General features: G+C 40.4%; 4 protein-coding genes across 5 annotated transcripts; 2 read left to right on the top strand and 2 right to left on the bottom strand.

Annotated features, from left to right (window-relative positions):
* Positions 1 to 471: 471 nt before the first annotated feature.
* ghrl (ghrelin/obestatin prepropeptide) lies at positions 472 to 1,751 on the top strand. The gene is made up of 3 exons (XM_027143389.2): positions 472 to 673; positions 1,058 to 1,144; positions 1,429 to 1,751. The coding sequence occupies exons 1-3, from the start codon at positions 551 to 553 to the stop codon at positions 1,552 to 1,554; spliced, it is 336 nt and encodes a 111-aa protein (XP_026999190.1). The 5' UTR covers positions 472 to 550; the 3' UTR covers positions 1,555 to 1,751.
* A 443-nt stretch (positions 1,752 to 2,194) lies between these two features.
* Positions 2,195 to 4,594, bottom strand: vhl (von Hippel-Lindau tumor suppressor). The gene is made up of 3 exons (XM_027143387.2): positions 4,231 to 4,594; positions 3,220 to 3,339; positions 2,195 to 3,092 (listed from the first exon to the last, which is right to left on the bottom strand). The coding sequence occupies exons 1-3, from the start codon at positions 4,439 to 4,441 to the stop codon at positions 2,899 to 2,901; spliced, it is 525 nt and encodes a 174-aa protein (XP_026999188.2). The 5' UTR covers positions 4,442 to 4,594; the 3' UTR covers positions 2,195 to 2,898.
* A 1,371-nt stretch (positions 4,595 to 5,965) lies between these two features.
* On the bottom strand, positions 5,966 to 13,676 carry crbn (cereblon). Its single transcript, XM_027143369.2, has 11 exons — positions 13,539 to 13,676; positions 12,086 to 12,207; positions 11,473 to 11,675; positions 10,328 to 10,486; positions 10,094 to 10,247; positions 9,927 to 9,986; positions 9,219 to 9,303; positions 8,072 to 8,187; positions 7,759 to 7,823; positions 7,350 to 7,481; positions 5,966 to 6,941 (listed from the first exon to the last, which is right to left on the bottom strand). Exons 1-11 carry the CDS (start codon positions 13,612 to 13,614, stop codon positions 6,764 to 6,766), a joined length of 1,350 nt encoding a protein of 449 aa, XP_026999170.1. The 5' UTR covers positions 13,615 to 13,676; the 3' UTR covers positions 5,966 to 6,763.
* Positions 13,419 to 15,257, top strand: zgc:152986 (uncharacterized protein LOC101884054 homolog). 2 transcript variants are annotated; one of them, XM_027143385.2, is made up of 4 exons: positions 13,419 to 13,541; positions 13,647 to 13,759; positions 14,615 to 14,829; positions 14,906 to 15,257. In XM_027143385.2, the coding sequence occupies exons 1-4, from the start codon at positions 13,449 to 13,451 to the stop codon at positions 15,169 to 15,171; spliced, it is 687 nt and encodes a 228-aa protein (XP_026999186.2). In that variant the 5' UTR covers positions 13,419 to 13,448; the 3' UTR covers positions 15,172 to 15,257. The 2 variants fall into 2 exon arrangements, with proteins under 2 accessions (XP_026999186.2, XP_026999185.2); XM_027143384.2 differs by lacking the exon at positions 13,419 to 13,541 and having other exon boundaries at positions 13,617 to 13,759.
* The last annotated feature ends 569 nt before the right edge of the window (positions 15,258 to 15,826 follow it).

Here is a 15,826-nt window from a genome sequence, read left to right as displayed (position 1 = left end):
TTGTTATATACTTTCACTGAAGTACAGAGAGAAATCAGCATGCTGCATTTGTGATGACCCAGTTACAGCCTTGACCTTTTTCCCTTATGGATGGAAATCTTGATGATCGTCTTTTTCCTGTGGAAAAAAAAGAACTTTTTTTTACTATTAATGCTCATGTTTTTTAAAGTATTAAAAAAACTGAACACAAAATGTGGAAAGATTTGAAAGAATTGGATTAAAGATGTGGATTGATTTGGGAGAATAACTCCGAAAGGCAAAGGGTTTAGAGCTTGTGTATATGGAAAAGCATGATTAGATTAGATTAGATTAGATTAGATTAGATTAGATTAACTTCACTTTGCACAAATATTGGAACAGTGAAGTGTATGATGAGCTCATGGGTTGTTTTGAATTGTGTTTTGTTTCCCTCATGTTTTCACACAAATTTGGATAATTTGATTAAATGCTGCTGATTTTCTGTCCAGTTTTACTCCAGATCCTGAGAGAGAGAGAGAGAGAGAGAGAGAGAGAGAGAGAGAGAGAGAGAGAGAGAGAGAGAGAGAGAGAGATGCTCATCATGCTGGGTCACAGACGTATCGGTTACGTGATCTTGCTCCTCTGTGCTGTTTCTTTCTGGGCTGAAACTGCAATGTGTGGCTCCAGCTTCCTCAGTCCAGCCCAGAAACCACAGGTGAGTGTGTGGTGTGTATGTGTGTGTGTGTGTGTGTGTGTGTGTTTGCGTTTGTGTGAATGAGTGAGTGAGTGTGTGTGAGTGTTTGTGACTGTGAGTGTGAATGAGTGTGTGTAGTGTATGTGTGCATGTGTGTGTGAGTGAGTGTGTGTGCAGTGTGTGTGTGTGAGGGAAAGAGTAAGTGTGTGTGCAGTGTGTGTGTGTGTTTGTGTGTGTGTGCGTGCATCTGTGTGTGTGTAGTGTGTGTGTATGTGTGCAGTGTGTGTGTGTATGTGTGCAGTGTGTGTGTGTGTGTGTGAGCACCTGCAGACTTCTTTCTCTGTTTATCTCAGCACTTCTATTCAGAGCTGATGAGCAGTGATTCAGTATATTTGTGTGTTTTAGTCTCGTGGAGACAGAAAGCCCCCTCGAGTGGGCCGGAGGACTGCAGCTGAACTCGAGCCTACTCTTCATTCTGAGGATAAAACCATGGTATGGAAACATTCAGGCAAGAAACAAAACACAATAATAAAATACAGGAAGTTTAAACATCTAAATCTAACATTTTATTTGTTTTCAATGTAGCTTCATTTCAGGCAACACAATACACACTCACATCCACAACACTGAGATAAAGGGAGCGTGAGAATGTGCTGCGGGTTAGGGACCGTCTACAAAGTGACACACTTCAATAAGACGAAGAGATCAGCTGAGTGATTAAACTATAATAATTAATAAAGTAAGCTTATTTATATTTTGGGGAAATGTCTCTGTAGGTGAGCGCACCGTTCCAGCTGGCCGTGTCTCTCAGTGACACACAATATGAGGATTACGGTCCTGTGCTGCAGAGGATGTTACTGGATGTCCTGGGTGGTGATCCACCACCTTCAGGTGGGTTCTGATACCCATTACAACAACAACAACAACAACAACAACAACAGTCATCTTGTTAGTGTGCAGAGTTTCTCTCTTTACGACAAATTAATATGTATAAAAATGTTTCGCATGCATCAGATATGAGCAGGTTCTGTAAACCTTTATTATCCACATGTTGCATAAAGAAATGCATGCCACTGAAAAAAATGTCTAGTGTCTTATTTATATTTTAGGATATTATATTTTCCTACATTTCTGAAACCTGGCAACCCTTCAACAAGTTGATTTACGATTAAAAAAAAATCACACTCCTGTAAACACAAACAAATATAACAATACAGCAGCTATTCTTTATATCCTGTCAAGTCAATTCTCTGATTTGATTCACTGTACATGTAGAGTCGACTCATTTGAATCGAATCGACCGAGAATTGATTCAGGCACACACCAAGTGGATATGAGACTGCTGCACCCTGATTGCACCATTTCATCTAGTTATCTAATTAAAAAAAGTAAAGACGATTATTGTCAGTTACGTGAATAATGATCGTGGAATCGAATGTGTTGATTCGCGATATTCTGATTCAGAATCTGAGTCAACTTTTTAAAAATGTCTTTCCACATGGAAAAAAACAAGACAAATGAAAATGAAATAATACAAACAGCCAACCTCTGATTATTTATTTACTTATTTATGTTATCCTAGAGACTAGTACAAAACATAAAGAAATAAAGACCATTAAAAAGACATGATCCAGTTTTGTACCAAAATATTATACATCAGTATTCAGAAACATTTATAAATGTTATACAAAGCTATACAGTAGATTGTATAAGATAAACCCTGCGATGTAGCAATGCCATTTTGTTTAATGTTCATATCATCTTCCAGCATAGACTTATATTTTTGGTTTTTCTGTCACTGGTCTGTGTATAATGCAAGATCTGTGTATAATGCAAGATTGTTTTTCCTCCTTGAGCTTTAAATATATGCTAAAATATACATATGTATTTCCACACACATAAAATCTTGAATGCTAAAGCATCTTATTAGCCTGTAGAATGTCTTCAAAACTGCCTGACTGGAGGCAAAAAAAAATCGACTATTGCCCCTTAAAGACTTAAACATAAATACTTTTTGCCTCGACATTTCTGGCTTGGACTTTTAATGGAATAAACTCCTGCGTTTCTAAGAAAAGGTTCCTTCAGCGAAAGCAACGTCTAAGGTCATTTGCCTCCTACGCAGCTAAACAAACAGCTTTCCAGTAGGTTGTTTCATCCGTTCTACAAATTCTTTTTTATGTGTAATAATAAAAATAAGAATTTTAATGAAGAAGAGAGCTAATAAAGAGAGAGGAGATGTGATGAGTTCAGGTGTTTTGTGCCTCTCTGTTCTGCAACAGTCTCTGTTCAACTCTTTTGCTGATGCGCCGCAGGTCGGACTGAATGTTCGGCTTCTGAGAGAGATCTTCCTGAAGAGTCCGAGCGATTTCTAATCTGGAAAAGTCTTCGATGCACACTAGCTTCCTCACCACCTGCAGGCAACGTTCCCTCAGGGAATACACTAACACACACACACACACACACGTCGTATACAAAACCGTGAGCTTAATACGAGAAGAAGAATTATTACACATCCCGTTTAGCCAAACCACCCAGACCCCATGCACTCTGAGCGTGATGATAGTTACCGGGTAGCGTGATGACCACTGGGACTTGGTTGTTGTCTCGAGCACTGGGCAAATACAGCTCCTTATTATTCACCAACATTGGGTCATCAGTCTGAGCATCACGAAACATCCAAGGATGTCCTGTCAGAAATAAACAGTTTTTGTCATCTTTCACCATCATACATTACTCTTTCCTCTTACATTCTTAATTTTTAACTCTTTATGCTCATTTTAGTAGCTTCAACATTTGGCCTCCAAAGCCTTATTCGGATCGGGTTTGTTTATTAGTCTGTAAAGACTTGCTGTTGTGATGATGATGATGATGTTATACTCTGAGAGGTTCAACACATCACTGAGAATATGATTATGGAGAAAAAAAAGCATAATATTGGACGATATTGTTACTTACACCACCATGCACTTTACGTACATAACCGATCAGTCCTATATTCTGTATTCACATTTAAAACTCATGCTGTCTATATTGCCTTACATCGTCTGTATTGTATAGTATAGTGTTATTTATGTCTGTACTTTTGAGAGTCACAAACAGCTAGAAGCAAGTTCCTTGTGTGTGTCAGCCTAGTGGGCAAGGTGTCGGACTACTGACCAGAAGGTCATGAGATCAAATCCCAGCTCCATCAAGCTGCCACTGCTGGGCCCCTGAGCAAGGTCCTTAATGCTCAGTTGTATAAATTGAAATAAAATGTAAGTCACTCTGGATAAGTGTGTCTGCTTAATGCCAGAAATGTAAATGTCAATAAACCTGATTTAGATTCATATATGGCAAATATATCCTTTTCTAATTTGCATATATAATATACGCACATATGAATATGCATACATACGCATGCATATTCATGTAGCAGTCAGTTTTCCAAGCTAGTTTTCTCTGCCACTATCTAGAGACGGTTTAATCTATTGGTCTGGATGATGTTCTAGAAAACCAACTGGTGCAACTTTAAACTTTAGATGTAGATTGTTTGATAGTTTGAAGAAGAAGATGATGATGATGATGATGAAGGAACAGACCGACATAAGTGTTCATCCTCCTCCCAGTCTGGGGCTTCAGCAGGCCGTAAGACACCGGCTGTCCCTGGAAGTTGATCCAGAGCAGGTGTACGGTTCGTGGGCTGCGGTTACAGAACAGCACATGGATCGGAACCCGACTGATCAGAGAGCGGACCAGAGGAAGCTGCTGCTGCTGCTGCTGCCTGTCCCCGTCCTCTGGAGGCTGAGGCATGGCGCACACAACCGAGCTGCTGAGTGTCCAAACTGTCGGACAAAACCAAACAACCTCAAACACAACAGAACGCGAAGAAACCGTGTCGTCTCTGGACCCACGCCTTCTACGTGACTGTACGGAGTTTGTTTTGATTACGTCATCCACTCGAAAACGCAGCCGAGGAAGAGGAAAGCCGCATCATCGCCCCCTAGTGGCGCATCTCAGACACACATCTCAGATGATTAGCCTGTATGATACTTTCTGTTTTTTAAATCTCTTCACAAAGTTCTTCCAGTTCAGGTTTAACAAAGTGTGTAAGTGTTTATGGAGGCACTGGGGTGCTGGGAAAAGTTCGGGTTACTGAGCTCCAGAAGAGAAACTGTAATGCTGCAGTATTTAAGGTGTTTTTTAGAATTCAGTGTAAAAACAGGAGAACATTTGTCTCACACCTCTGGGGTTGGAGATTCAGTTCCCTCACAGGTTTGTCAAGCAGTGTTAAATGACATCTCTAAACTCTGTGTGTGTGAGAGAGAGATTGTGCCCGGTGTTACGATGGCACCCCATCCAGGGTGGCACCTGCCTTGTGCCCCAAGTCCCCCAGAACAGAATCCAGGTTCCCTACAAACCTGTGTAGGATTAATGACATGGGAAATAGATGGATGTTCATGTACATACTGCACATGCTATTTTTTTAAAACACATTTTACATTGTTTAATCATTCATTAGTTTATTATAAGCACACGATTCTGGGTCCAGGGGGTGGAACACCTTCTATAACACCTTCTATACCCCTTTAACTGTAACCCATTAGAAACTAAATGACTCACACAAAGCCACATAACAGAATCAGGCCCTAATTATATATATAATTATATATAATCCAAAGGACCTGCTGCTAAGAACCTGCTGCTGTTCATTCTTTTACTGCACAAAATATTGTTTGACCATTCAGTATTTACACCGGTCGGTCGGCGCTGTTTCTGTTTATTGTCTTTTGTGTATTGCATTTTTTGTACTTTTTGTATTGTCTTGTAACTTAATGTCTGCACTGTTTTTTGTCCTGCACTGTCTTGCTTGTCTTGTCCTGCACTGTTTGCACCAGGTTGCACTTTATGTGGCTAAGACTACTTACATGTCCTTAGCCCTGTCTTTGTTTTATGTAGCACCTTGATCCTGGAGAAACGTTGTCTCATTTCACTGTGTACTGCAACAGCTATATATGGTTGAAATGACAATAAAAAGCTTCTTGACTTCTTGACTTGACTTGACTAATTCACCCCCTGGACATTTGGCTCTGCTGTGCAGGGTCCACGGAGATCTGGATCTATGCAACACACACACACACACACACCACACACACACTCTCCATCTCTCTCTCTCTCACACACACATCACACACACACACACACAAATTGGAGGAAACCCGAGCTCTGGACCGAATCATAGACCCTGGAGCTGCGAGACCATCAAGTAAAACATATCTAATAACATTATTATTATTATTATTATTATTATTATTATGATTAAATACTCCTAACACATACACATTCCAGATTTTATTAGCGTATGTAGTGCCACATGAGACTAATGAACTATGATGAGATATGCACAAGCTGTACTGGGTGTGAAGTGAGTGTGAAGTTTGTGTGTGTGTGTGTGTGTGTGTGTGTGTGTGTGTGTGTGTGTTTGTGTGTGCTTTAATGAGTATCTTAAATCCTTGATATCCCAAAGTCCTCAATCTACACACAGATCTTTCTCTAAACACACATCTTAACTAAATCTGTTCAGTGTTTAACACAACTTACACATCCAAAAAACATTGTCACTGTCAAATGAGACAGGAGACAAAAAGGAGAGGCGAAAAATACAAAAATACAGCAGATACTCAAATGTCGTTTCTCTCATACGATTCGTCAACAATATAATCTTTTTTTTTTATGTCCATTCCTATCTAGTCGGAGTGGCACACAGTACCACACTGTACACACACAGAGCACCCTCTTGCTTTGGCCAGTAAGGGATCATCACACAAAGGCCGTCCTTTTACAGGAACCCTTATTTATATCAGCGTTAAACAGAAACAAAGCCAGAAGGTGATTATTAATGTGGGGAAATTGCTGCTGTGTGATGTTTGATTGTAATAAATTTAACACTTTCAGTGCCTAATAGTGCCCAAGTCAATTCTTTCTCTCTCTTTATCTCCAACTTTTCCTCTTTCACTTCATCCAATTATGTTTTATCTCCATCCTGACTCTCTGCCGTCAGACGCTCTGAGATTCGTGTACGATGGAGGTCGGTTGATGTGATGGATTTCTGTGAGCGCATATGTATCGCTGAGGTTACAGGCAGAGCAGACGCGAGCCTTCCACACCCTTCTCGCTGTGAGGGATCGTGGGTAAGAGCGCAGAGCGAGTCAGACCCCAGAATCGCTGAGGACTCAGATCTTTTTTCACAGCGGAGAACTTCCAGCCCATGTGAGAGCTACAGGTCCGGCACTGCGCAATGGTCCAGGCGTACCTGCAACACACACACACACACACACACAAACAATCAGAATAGTGTGTCATTATCAGAATCAGAATTTAACAGATTTATTGGCCAAGTGTGTTGATGTTGACACACACAAGGAATTTGGTTCCAGCCGTTTGTGACTCTCAAAAGTACAGATATAAATAACACAATACTATACAAACTATACAAGAAAACAATGCAGATGATGAGATACAATATAGACAGATATTAAAATGCTCAAATTCGATTGGCTGAGCCACAACTCTCAAGTGATGTTATTTTATTTCTTGCTTTTTTTTTTATTTGTTTCATATATTAAGCAATGTTAATAAAATAGGGAGGAGCAATGTGAGTTGGTGTTTATGTTGGAGTTGAAAATGAGGACTAAATGAGTTGTAACTGCGACATTCTCACCCCGGGAACCAGCTGTGCAGTGTGGAAGGTCTACCGATCAGGTTCAGGTTGCTGGCCTTGTAGACCGTCAGAGTTTCATGGACGTAACCGTGAGGATTCACGTAAGCTGCCATCGGACCGCACAGAGACAGACTGCAGAGACGCGACCAATAACACCACATTATACACACCACAGCACAGAGCATTAAACTGTATCATTAATATAATAATGATTAATATCGCTAGCAGAAGTAGATCCTGAAGAAGCTACAATCTCTTTACGGTGCATCAGCTAGCGAGCTCACTTCCATCTGTACGTTCCCCTTAAAGCTCCCTCTTGTCTAGAGACCGTCTTCTCTTCTTTCTGTTCATCTTTCATATTTCGAGTCAGAAATTGGGAAAAGAGAAAATAGGATTTGAATCGCCTCACCTAAAGATCTCGTTCTTGGTCGTGATCTCGGTGTCCTGGCACCGTTTACAGCACAGAGATGTGCACTGCACACACACACACACACACACACACACACACACACACACACACACACACACACACACACACACACACATATCAAAATACTGACTTCTGACAAATCTGTTGGTTAGGCAAATACAGACACACAGAGGGACACATAGAGGGACACACAGAGGGACACACAGAGGGACACACAGAGGGACACACAGAGGGACACACAAAGGGACACACAGAGGGACACACAGAGGGACACACAGAGGGACACACACACCCTGTCCATGATGTCCAGCTCACAGCGGAGTCTCTGTATCGCACTACCGATCCTCAGCAGCTGCAGTCTGAGATCATCGTCTATCGGCAAACATGCTGCCACCCTGTAGGAGAAATCTACATGCGCACGGACACACAAACACACACACACACACACACGCGCATGCACACACACCAATATATATATATATATGAAAGTGGGATTTAACCGCAATGTCCACAAATGTGAAACAAATGCTGTAAGAATAACAAGCAGTAGGAAGTATGTCGGGTTACCAGATCTTTTAAAAAGACTTTTTCTTCTTTTGGGAAATGATTCTACATATAGAGTTTTCTCTGTTCAAACACTGCACAGCTAATATTACACAGCTAATGTTACACAGCTAATATTACACAGCTAATGTTACACAGCTAATGTTACACAGCTAATGTTACACAGCTAATGTTACACAGTTAATATTACACAGCCAATGTTACACAGCCAATGTTACACAGCTAATGTTACACAGCTAATGTTACACAGCCAATGTTACACAGCTAATGATACACAGCTAATGTTACACAGCTAATGTTACACAGCTAATGTTACACAGCTAATGTTACACAGCTAATGTTACACAGCTAATGCTACACAGCCAATGTTACACAGCTAATGTTACACAGCTAATGTTACACAGCTAATGTTACACAGCTAATGTTACACAGCTAATGTTACACAGCTAATGTTACACAGCTAAAGTTACACAGCTAAAGTTACACAGCTAATGTTACACAGCTAATATTACACAGCTAATGATACACAGCTAATGTTACACAGCTAATGATACACAGCTAATGTTACACAGCTAATGCTACACAGCTAATGTTACACAGCTAATATTACACAGCTAATGATACACAGCTAATGTTACACAGCTAATGATACACAGCTAATGTTACACAGCTAATGATACACAGCTAATGTTACACAGCTAATGATACACAGCTAATGTTACACAGCTAATGCTACACAGCTAATGTTACACAGCTAATATTACACAGCTAATGTTACACAGCTAATGTTACACAGCTAATGTTACACAGCTAATGTTACACAAGTCAAGTCCATAAATATTAGGAGATAAACTCCACTGTGCAGAAGTGTGTACCTATAGCATTACTAGGCAGCGATTCGTCTTTGAGGTTCTCGTCCCATTCATGGAGCTGCTTCTTAACTCTGCTCATTAGAGTCTCCTGTATGACACACACACACACACACACACACACACACACACACACACACACACACACACACACACACACACACACTTTGATAACTCATCCTGTATGAGTCTTGTGTTCATCTAATTAAATGCTCATTAGGAGGTATCTCCCCCTCCCCCGCTGTAAGTCTTGCTGTACAGTAGCAGCTCATCAGCAGTAAACATGGTTCATGTGTGTGTTTTTTGGTCTTTCTACACACTCTGGAAATGTTAAATTAGAAGAGGGTGGAGTTTGTGTCAGTTGGTTGATATTTGACTTATTATCGTTATTTTTCCCCCACTTCATTTCAATGACATCAGACTGATACAAGCTAATACCCCCCCAGACACCCACAGAGACACCCGCGCACAGAGACACACACACACAGAGACACACACACAGACTCCCACAGTGACACCCACGCACAGAGAGACACACACACAGACACACACAGAGACACACACAGAGACACGCATACACAGACACCCGTGCACAGAGACACACACCCACACCCACACAAAGACACACACCCACGCACACAGAGACACAAAAAGAGTGTTTGTCTGTGTTTGTATGTATGAGTGTGTATGTGTGTTGGCAAAAAAAAACCCCACCGAGTCATACAGGGCATAAACCCAGGAAGGCCATGGGGTCATACTCGCAGGATACTTCCTCTAAGAGACAGAGAGAGTAAAGCGTAAAGAGAGAGTCGTTATATTAAATTAGAATGCAGCTTTAATTACGCACTTTATGCTTTAATCGTGTACGCGGTGTTCATTACCCGTCTGTGGGAGTGGCAGCATTGTGCTTGGCTCTGCGCTGGCGTGGCTCTGACACCTGGAACAAGTCTGTGTAAGCATGATGAGAGCTGCAGCGCACTCAAAGGGTCCAGTAGAATCCTTTCTGGCAAAATTTGCACCTTTGCCTGACGAATCCTAAAAGCAAACCATTTAATAACCAGCGATTTGATCGTGGGCTTTAATCATCATCCTCGTTAAAGCAGTTAAAGTCTCACCCGTCCGCCTGCGTGCGAATGTCGTGCACTTTGAAGCGCTGCCGTCCGATAGCTTTGATTTTCACCGTCTCGATGCCGTACTCCTGCTCCTCGCGGAAGGCGTAGATCTCCGCCGTCGTCCCGAACTTGGCCTGCACCTCCCCTTCACCCACATCCGGACTGCGGAGAAGTGAGAAGAGATTCATTACATACAGAATGACCTGGCTGCACTGAGAACATCATGATTTCACACGGGAAATATACCATCCACGGAATTTTCAGGTTATTTGCTCCAGGAAAAAAAAAACACTACTATTGCTCCTTTAATAGCTAGACTGAGTTTGGAACAGTACAGAAAGGAAAAAGGAAAAAAAAAGTTATTTAAGTGCCTCATAACCACCAACTGAGTTACACTAATATTCACTTCATCTGCATTACTGATGATAAATCTCATCAGGAGAGCAACGTAGGCCAGTTAGTTAGCTAATATTACCTACAACTAGTGAGACTGTTGTTATGGTAACTGTGAGTGTATGTGTGTGTGTGTGTGAGATGAGTGAGTGCTACTTATCAAAAGTCACAAAAGGTGACGCACTGAAGTTTTACTAAGAATTAAAAAAAAAGAAAATATGATGGATAGAGAGATAGACAGATAGATGGACACTAGGCTAGTTAGATGGATGGATAGCTAAATAGATAATAGATAGAGAGATGGATGAACAGATACATAGATGGATAAACAGATGGGTGGCTTGATATATGGTTGTAAAATAGATAGATAGATAGATAGATAGATAGATAGATAGATAGATAGATAGATAGATAGATAGATAGATAGATAGATAGACAGACAGACAGACCGACAGAAAGTAGAATAGCTGAATAGTTTCAGTTATAGTGTAACAGAGAGAGAGAAGTGTGTGTGTGTTTAAAGATAGATAGATAGATAGATAGATAGATAGATAGATAGATAGATAGATAGATAGATAGATAGATAGATGCAATCATGGATGAATGGATAAACAGATAGATGGATAATCAGATGGGTGGATTGATAGATGGTTGTAAAATAGATAGATGTATAGATATATAGACAGACAGACAGATCGACAGACAGACAGATAGATAGATAGATAGACAGACAGACAGACAGACGGAGGTCTTACCTGTGTGCCAGCACGGCGAAGGTGCGGTCCTGACTGACCAGGTTGCGGAACATGCTGACCTCCTGTGGTCTGAAGAGCTGCAGCGGCAGCATCTGACCCGGGATGAGGATGAGGGCGGCGTGAGGAAGGACAGGGAGATTCTGTACGCTGTCTTCATCGTGAAGAGTGCGGCCGTGGAACTCCTCCATGTCCGAACCCAGGTACTAACACAAACACACAACAATGAGGATCAGAATAACTGAACACTGCTCTCTGATGTCATCAGTCTGCACCTGCAGCTCTGGTGTGGATCTAACTCATGTATGATGTATCATGTATCACTTCCTGTGAGAAAGTATCCAATAATTCTGGATATTTAGAAAAAACAGTTCAGGGAGCTAATATTAGTAAAAACACAGGAAATAAGGAGGAGCTGCAGTGCATTCTGGGGCTTTAAGTTTAGCATCTAAAGCCACGTCTCCTCTCTGCTACACTCCAGTCGTTAGAGCTTTGTTTTTAAGAGCTAACTGTAAAAAATCCTCATGGTGGAGTTAACAGTCTAAAGTATTAGAATTAGACTGGGTGTGTGAAGTGAGGATGATGATGATGATGATGATGATGATGCGGCTCTCACAGCATGTGAGGTGGGCAGACTGGGGTCGAAGTTGATGATGCTTGGTTTTTCCGCCCCCTCGCTGTCCCGGTCCTCTGTCTCCATGTCGTCTTCCTCCTCCTCTTCTTCCTCCTCCTCATTTCCTACAGAACACACATGGATACTTTTTAAACCTAATGTAATGTTAGATATATTAGAATTCTGTTACAGTTCCTCAACCTCAGCTACATTGCCATTCTGAGCCAAAAGTTTGTGCACCCTTGACCTGATGGTCACACCTAGTATATTTATTTGTCGAACATCTGACTCCAGACTTATTTCTCCTTTACTGTACAACAGCTTAACCATCCGTGTACACTGTTTATATCATACATATGTTACATCCATTTTTCCCTGGTCCTTTACACACACCTGTTTAATTACACCCGTTTAATTTTTATTATTACTGCTTCTTCTTCTTCCTCATCATCTTTATGAAAGTGAAAGTGACGTGACATACAGATAAGTACGGTGACACAAACAACAAGTTTTAAGTTCCTTGTAACATTAAACACATTAACAGCGGCAGGGAAATAAGCTTTGACATCATCTCATTTTAACATGCTGTTATCACGTAAATTCAAAACCAAGGTTATGTTCAAGTTCACATCTTTGTGACAGCAGGTGAACTTTGGTTTCCTCCTGACTTTGTGAGTGAAAGTGAAAGCGACGTGACATACGGCTAAGTATGGTGATACATACTCAGAATTTGTTCTCTGCATTTAACCCATCCAAAGTGCACACACACACTGTGAACACACACACTGTGAACACACACCCAGAGCAGTGGGCAGCCATTTATTCGGCGGTGCCCGGAGAGCAGTTGGGGGGGTTCGGTGTCTTGCTCAAGGGCACCTCAGTCGTGGTATTGCCGGCCCGAGACTCGAACCCACACCCTTAGGTTAGGAGTCAAACTCTCTAACCGTTAGGCCACGACTTCCACATCCGTCAATTGCTTTTGAGGATGTTTTGGTCTTTTTTCTCTGCTGTGACATGATTTCCCTCATTGGATCAATAAAGTCTCTCTCTCTTTCTTTTGGGGATCTTCTAAGAGAGATCCAATAATGAGAGTCTGGAGAAAAAGGGGGGCGTGGCTTCACTAAGGGAGAGTCAATCAATCCAGAGGCTGATTGGCTCATTTGATGTTTTTAAATAGTTTAGGGTATAATAATAATAATAATAATAATAATAATAATAATAATAATAATAATACATGTGTGTTTGTATTAGAATGGACTGCTTAGGTTTGTTGTCGTTTTGTTTTAGAGCTCATATCTGTCAAATCTAAAGCTTTCCATATGTGAAATCAATCCCAGGTTTAATCCCAGGTTTAATCCCATGTTTAATGTGTGTATATATAATATGTGTCTCTGTGGTGTTTTGGCGGAAGTGTCTTCTTGTCTCTTGTTTCCTGCGCATTCAGACGAACACTCACCCGGTAAGAGCTGCAGCTGGTTCCCCATGTCGTCGTTAATGTTGTTGTTATCAGCTCCTTCTCTGTCATCAGCCATGGCCGTTTGTTTACACCATGATTACTCCCCAGAATACGAGCAAGCTGAACGCAGTCACGGAGAAGAAGCGGATAAATTCAACGCGCGCCCCGTGGTGGCCGGAGGAGGAACTGCAGCAAAGCACTAAGCAGAAAGCAGTGGAAAGGTAGAAGCGTCGCTTCGGTTTTATTCACCTTTTTTGTTTAAAACTTTTCCTTCGGTTTAATCGTTAAAGAACTTTAACATTTCATATATTAGCCGTTTAGATGAAGTTTTACAGTTTTGGGATGCGTTTTATTCAACATAAACACCGGTTACAAATACAGTATATAACAATTATTTAATATATTCTTACATTTTTTTTAATAAATCCGGATAAATATGAAACATAAACCGGTATATGATTATCCCAGGACTCTGAATCTGAATTATAACACAGTGAAATAAAGGTTTGTTTTTAATTATGAAAATATTTAAATATTTAATTATTTAAATTCTGTTTTTATTTATTTATTTATTAAATCATACACCTAAAAGGTCGACTTAATTCCAGGTAAATTTATTGTAATTTTTTAAAAATAAATCCGGATAAATATGAAACATAAACTGGTATATAATTATCCCAGGACTCTTAATCTGAATTGTAACACAGTAAAATACATTTTCTGGGTCCCCCCCCCCCATTTTTTTATTTATTTACTTATTTATTTGTTTGTTTATTTATTTATTTTTAAATCATTCACCTAAAAAGTTTACTTAATTCCAGGTAAATTTAATCCTTAATTTCTCACTTGTTTATGTAAAGATAAATGCTTCTTATGTTTAAAAGCATTATTAACATTTCTGCAAATCCTTTTAAAACCAACCTAAAAGAATAAAATATACTAAAATACAGTATAATTCTACAAATTTGATCAAAAGTCTTTAGAAAAGAAAAGCACAGTGTTTAAACGTGACTATCAGGTGTAATGTAAACAAACGTATCTGTGAAGTCTCTGTGTGTGTGTCTGCATCTGCACAGGCATTCGATGGCTCTGGCGGTCAGTGTGAGCGTCCTGATGCTGCTCTGCGTGTGTGTATCCGTGTGTTTCACTGATTATTACTCGGTGTTAGGAGTTTCTCACTCTGCCTCAGAGGGAGAGATAAAGAAAGCCTTTCACCAGCTGGCCAGAAAGCTCCATCCGGACAGGAACCACAGCCCAGATGCACAACATGTCTTCACACAGCTTGCACAAGGTGCGTATCCACACACACATGTTCACACTATCTCTATAACCTATGCATCATGACTACATCTCTCTTTCCTTCTCAGCCTATGAGGTGCTGTCTAACCGAGAGACTCGGAGAATCTACGACCAAAACGGAAAGCAGGACTTTCCTGATGACCAGCATGGTTCCCATGGTAACAGTGATTTCCTGGCTTTCAGGCTACACGAGCTCCTAAACATGCTGTGGCTGGAGGACGATTTCACAATGTTTGAAGATGAAGGTTTGACTCAAGGATGGAGCTTTACTGTGTGGGATGAAGCTCAGGATGATGACGGTGATCATCTCGGCAATATGTTCGGTATGCTGTAAAGTCAGAGACATAATCAAGAGGAGCTGTAATAACGATATTGATGGTATTTGAATTTTAAATTAAATAAAGTCTCCATTTTAAACAAGGTATGGAAATGAGTCATTTGGAATCTATAGAGGTGCCAAAATTTTTTGTTCTGTTTCTTCAGTTTGTGAATTTGTATGTTTCAACTTAGACGTCACCATGAGACTTACCTAAAAAAATACTGAAGATAAATTGCTTCTGATTGGGCCTTTGATTAAGTTAGTTTTTGGATACTTTAAGACTAGAATTATACCAGGTGGAGAAAAGCAATAAATCACACTCCAAAGGCTTGGAATATGGCACTTCTATTACATTACTGAAAGAATCAATTCAGTTTTTTTGTATAGTGTCTAACAATACATAATCACACAAAGCAGCATTACAGATCTAGATTTCAACTGAGAGAGTCAGAGGTGACGACTGAAAGGGAACGACAGGAAGAAACCGTCAGAGGAACCACATCACATATATATATTGTGAATATTAGTAGTATTTTATCATTACAGTGTACAGGTGTAGAAGATTAAAGTCTGTTTACAGTACTGTAGCTTGGTCATGAAGTAGTAGATCAGTGTTTTTTTTTTGGGGGGGGGGACAGAATGTCCCTTTTTTAATTAATTAATTAATTGA

The sequence above is a fragment of the Tachysurus fulvidraco genome, chromosome 5, assembly GCF_022655615.1.
Source record: "Tachysurus fulvidraco isolate hzauxx_2018 chromosome 5, HZAU_PFXX_2.0, whole genome shotgun sequence".
NCBI lineage: Eukaryota > Metazoa > Chordata > Actinopteri > Siluriformes > Bagridae > Tachysurus > Tachysurus fulvidraco.
This window is presented reverse-complemented; position numbering and strand designations above follow the sequence as displayed.

What these genes read in the sequence shown, in the direction of transcription:
- crbn (XM_027143369.2), bottom strand. Translation starts at nt 13,614, where the DNA reads ATGGCTGATGACAGAGAAGGAGCTGATAACAACAACATTAACGACGAC. An exon ending in GTCTGCCCACCTCACATGCT is followed by an intron (nt 11,676 to 12,085) that starts GTGAGAGCCGCA and finishes TGTTTGTGTTAG; the next exon opens with TACCTGGGTTCGGACATGGA. An exon ending in TTTATGCCCTGTATGACTCG is followed by an intron (nt 9,304 to 9,926) that starts GTGGGGTTTTTT and finishes TGTGTCATACAG; the next exon opens with GAGACTCTAATGAGCAGAGT.
- ghrl (XM_027143389.2), top strand. Translation starts at nt 551, where the DNA reads ATGCTCATCATGCTGGGTCACAGACGTATCGGTTACGTGATCTTGCTC. An exon ending in GTCCAGCCCAGAAACCACAG is followed by an intron (nt 674 to 1,057) that starts GTGAGTGTGTGG and finishes TGTGTGTTTTAG; the next exon opens with TCTCGTGGAGACAGAAAGCC. An exon ending in ATTCTGAGGATAAAACCATG is followed by an intron (nt 1,145 to 1,428) that starts GTATGGAAACAT and finishes ATGTCTCTGTAG; the next exon opens with GTGAGCGCACCGTTCCAGCT.
- vhl (XM_027143387.2), bottom strand. Translation starts at nt 4,441, where the DNA reads ATGCCTCAGCCTCCAGAGGACGGGGACAGGCAGCAGCAGCAGCAGCAG. An exon ending in GAGGATGAACACTTATGTCG is followed by an intron (nt 3,340 to 4,230) that starts GTCTGTTCCTTC and finishes TATTTCTGACAG; the next exon opens with GACATCCTTGGATGTTTCGT. An exon ending in AGTGGTCATCACGCTACCCG is followed by an intron (nt 3,093 to 3,219) that starts GTAACTATCATC and finishes TGTGTGTGTTAG; the next exon opens with TGTATTCCCTGAGGGAACGT.
- zgc:152986 (XM_027143385.2), top strand. Translation starts at nt 13,449, where the DNA reads ATGTGTGTATATATAATATGTGTCTCTGTGGTGTTTTGGCGGAAGTGT. An exon ending in AAGCAGAAAGCAGTGGAAAG is followed by an intron (nt 13,760 to 14,614) that starts GTAGAAGCGTCG and finishes GCATCTGCACAG; the next exon opens with GCATTCGATGGCTCTGGCGG. An exon ending in CTTCACACAGCTTGCACAAG is followed by an intron (nt 14,830 to 14,905) that starts GTGCGTATCCAC and finishes TTTCCTTCTCAG; the next exon opens with CCTATGAGGTGCTGTCTAAC.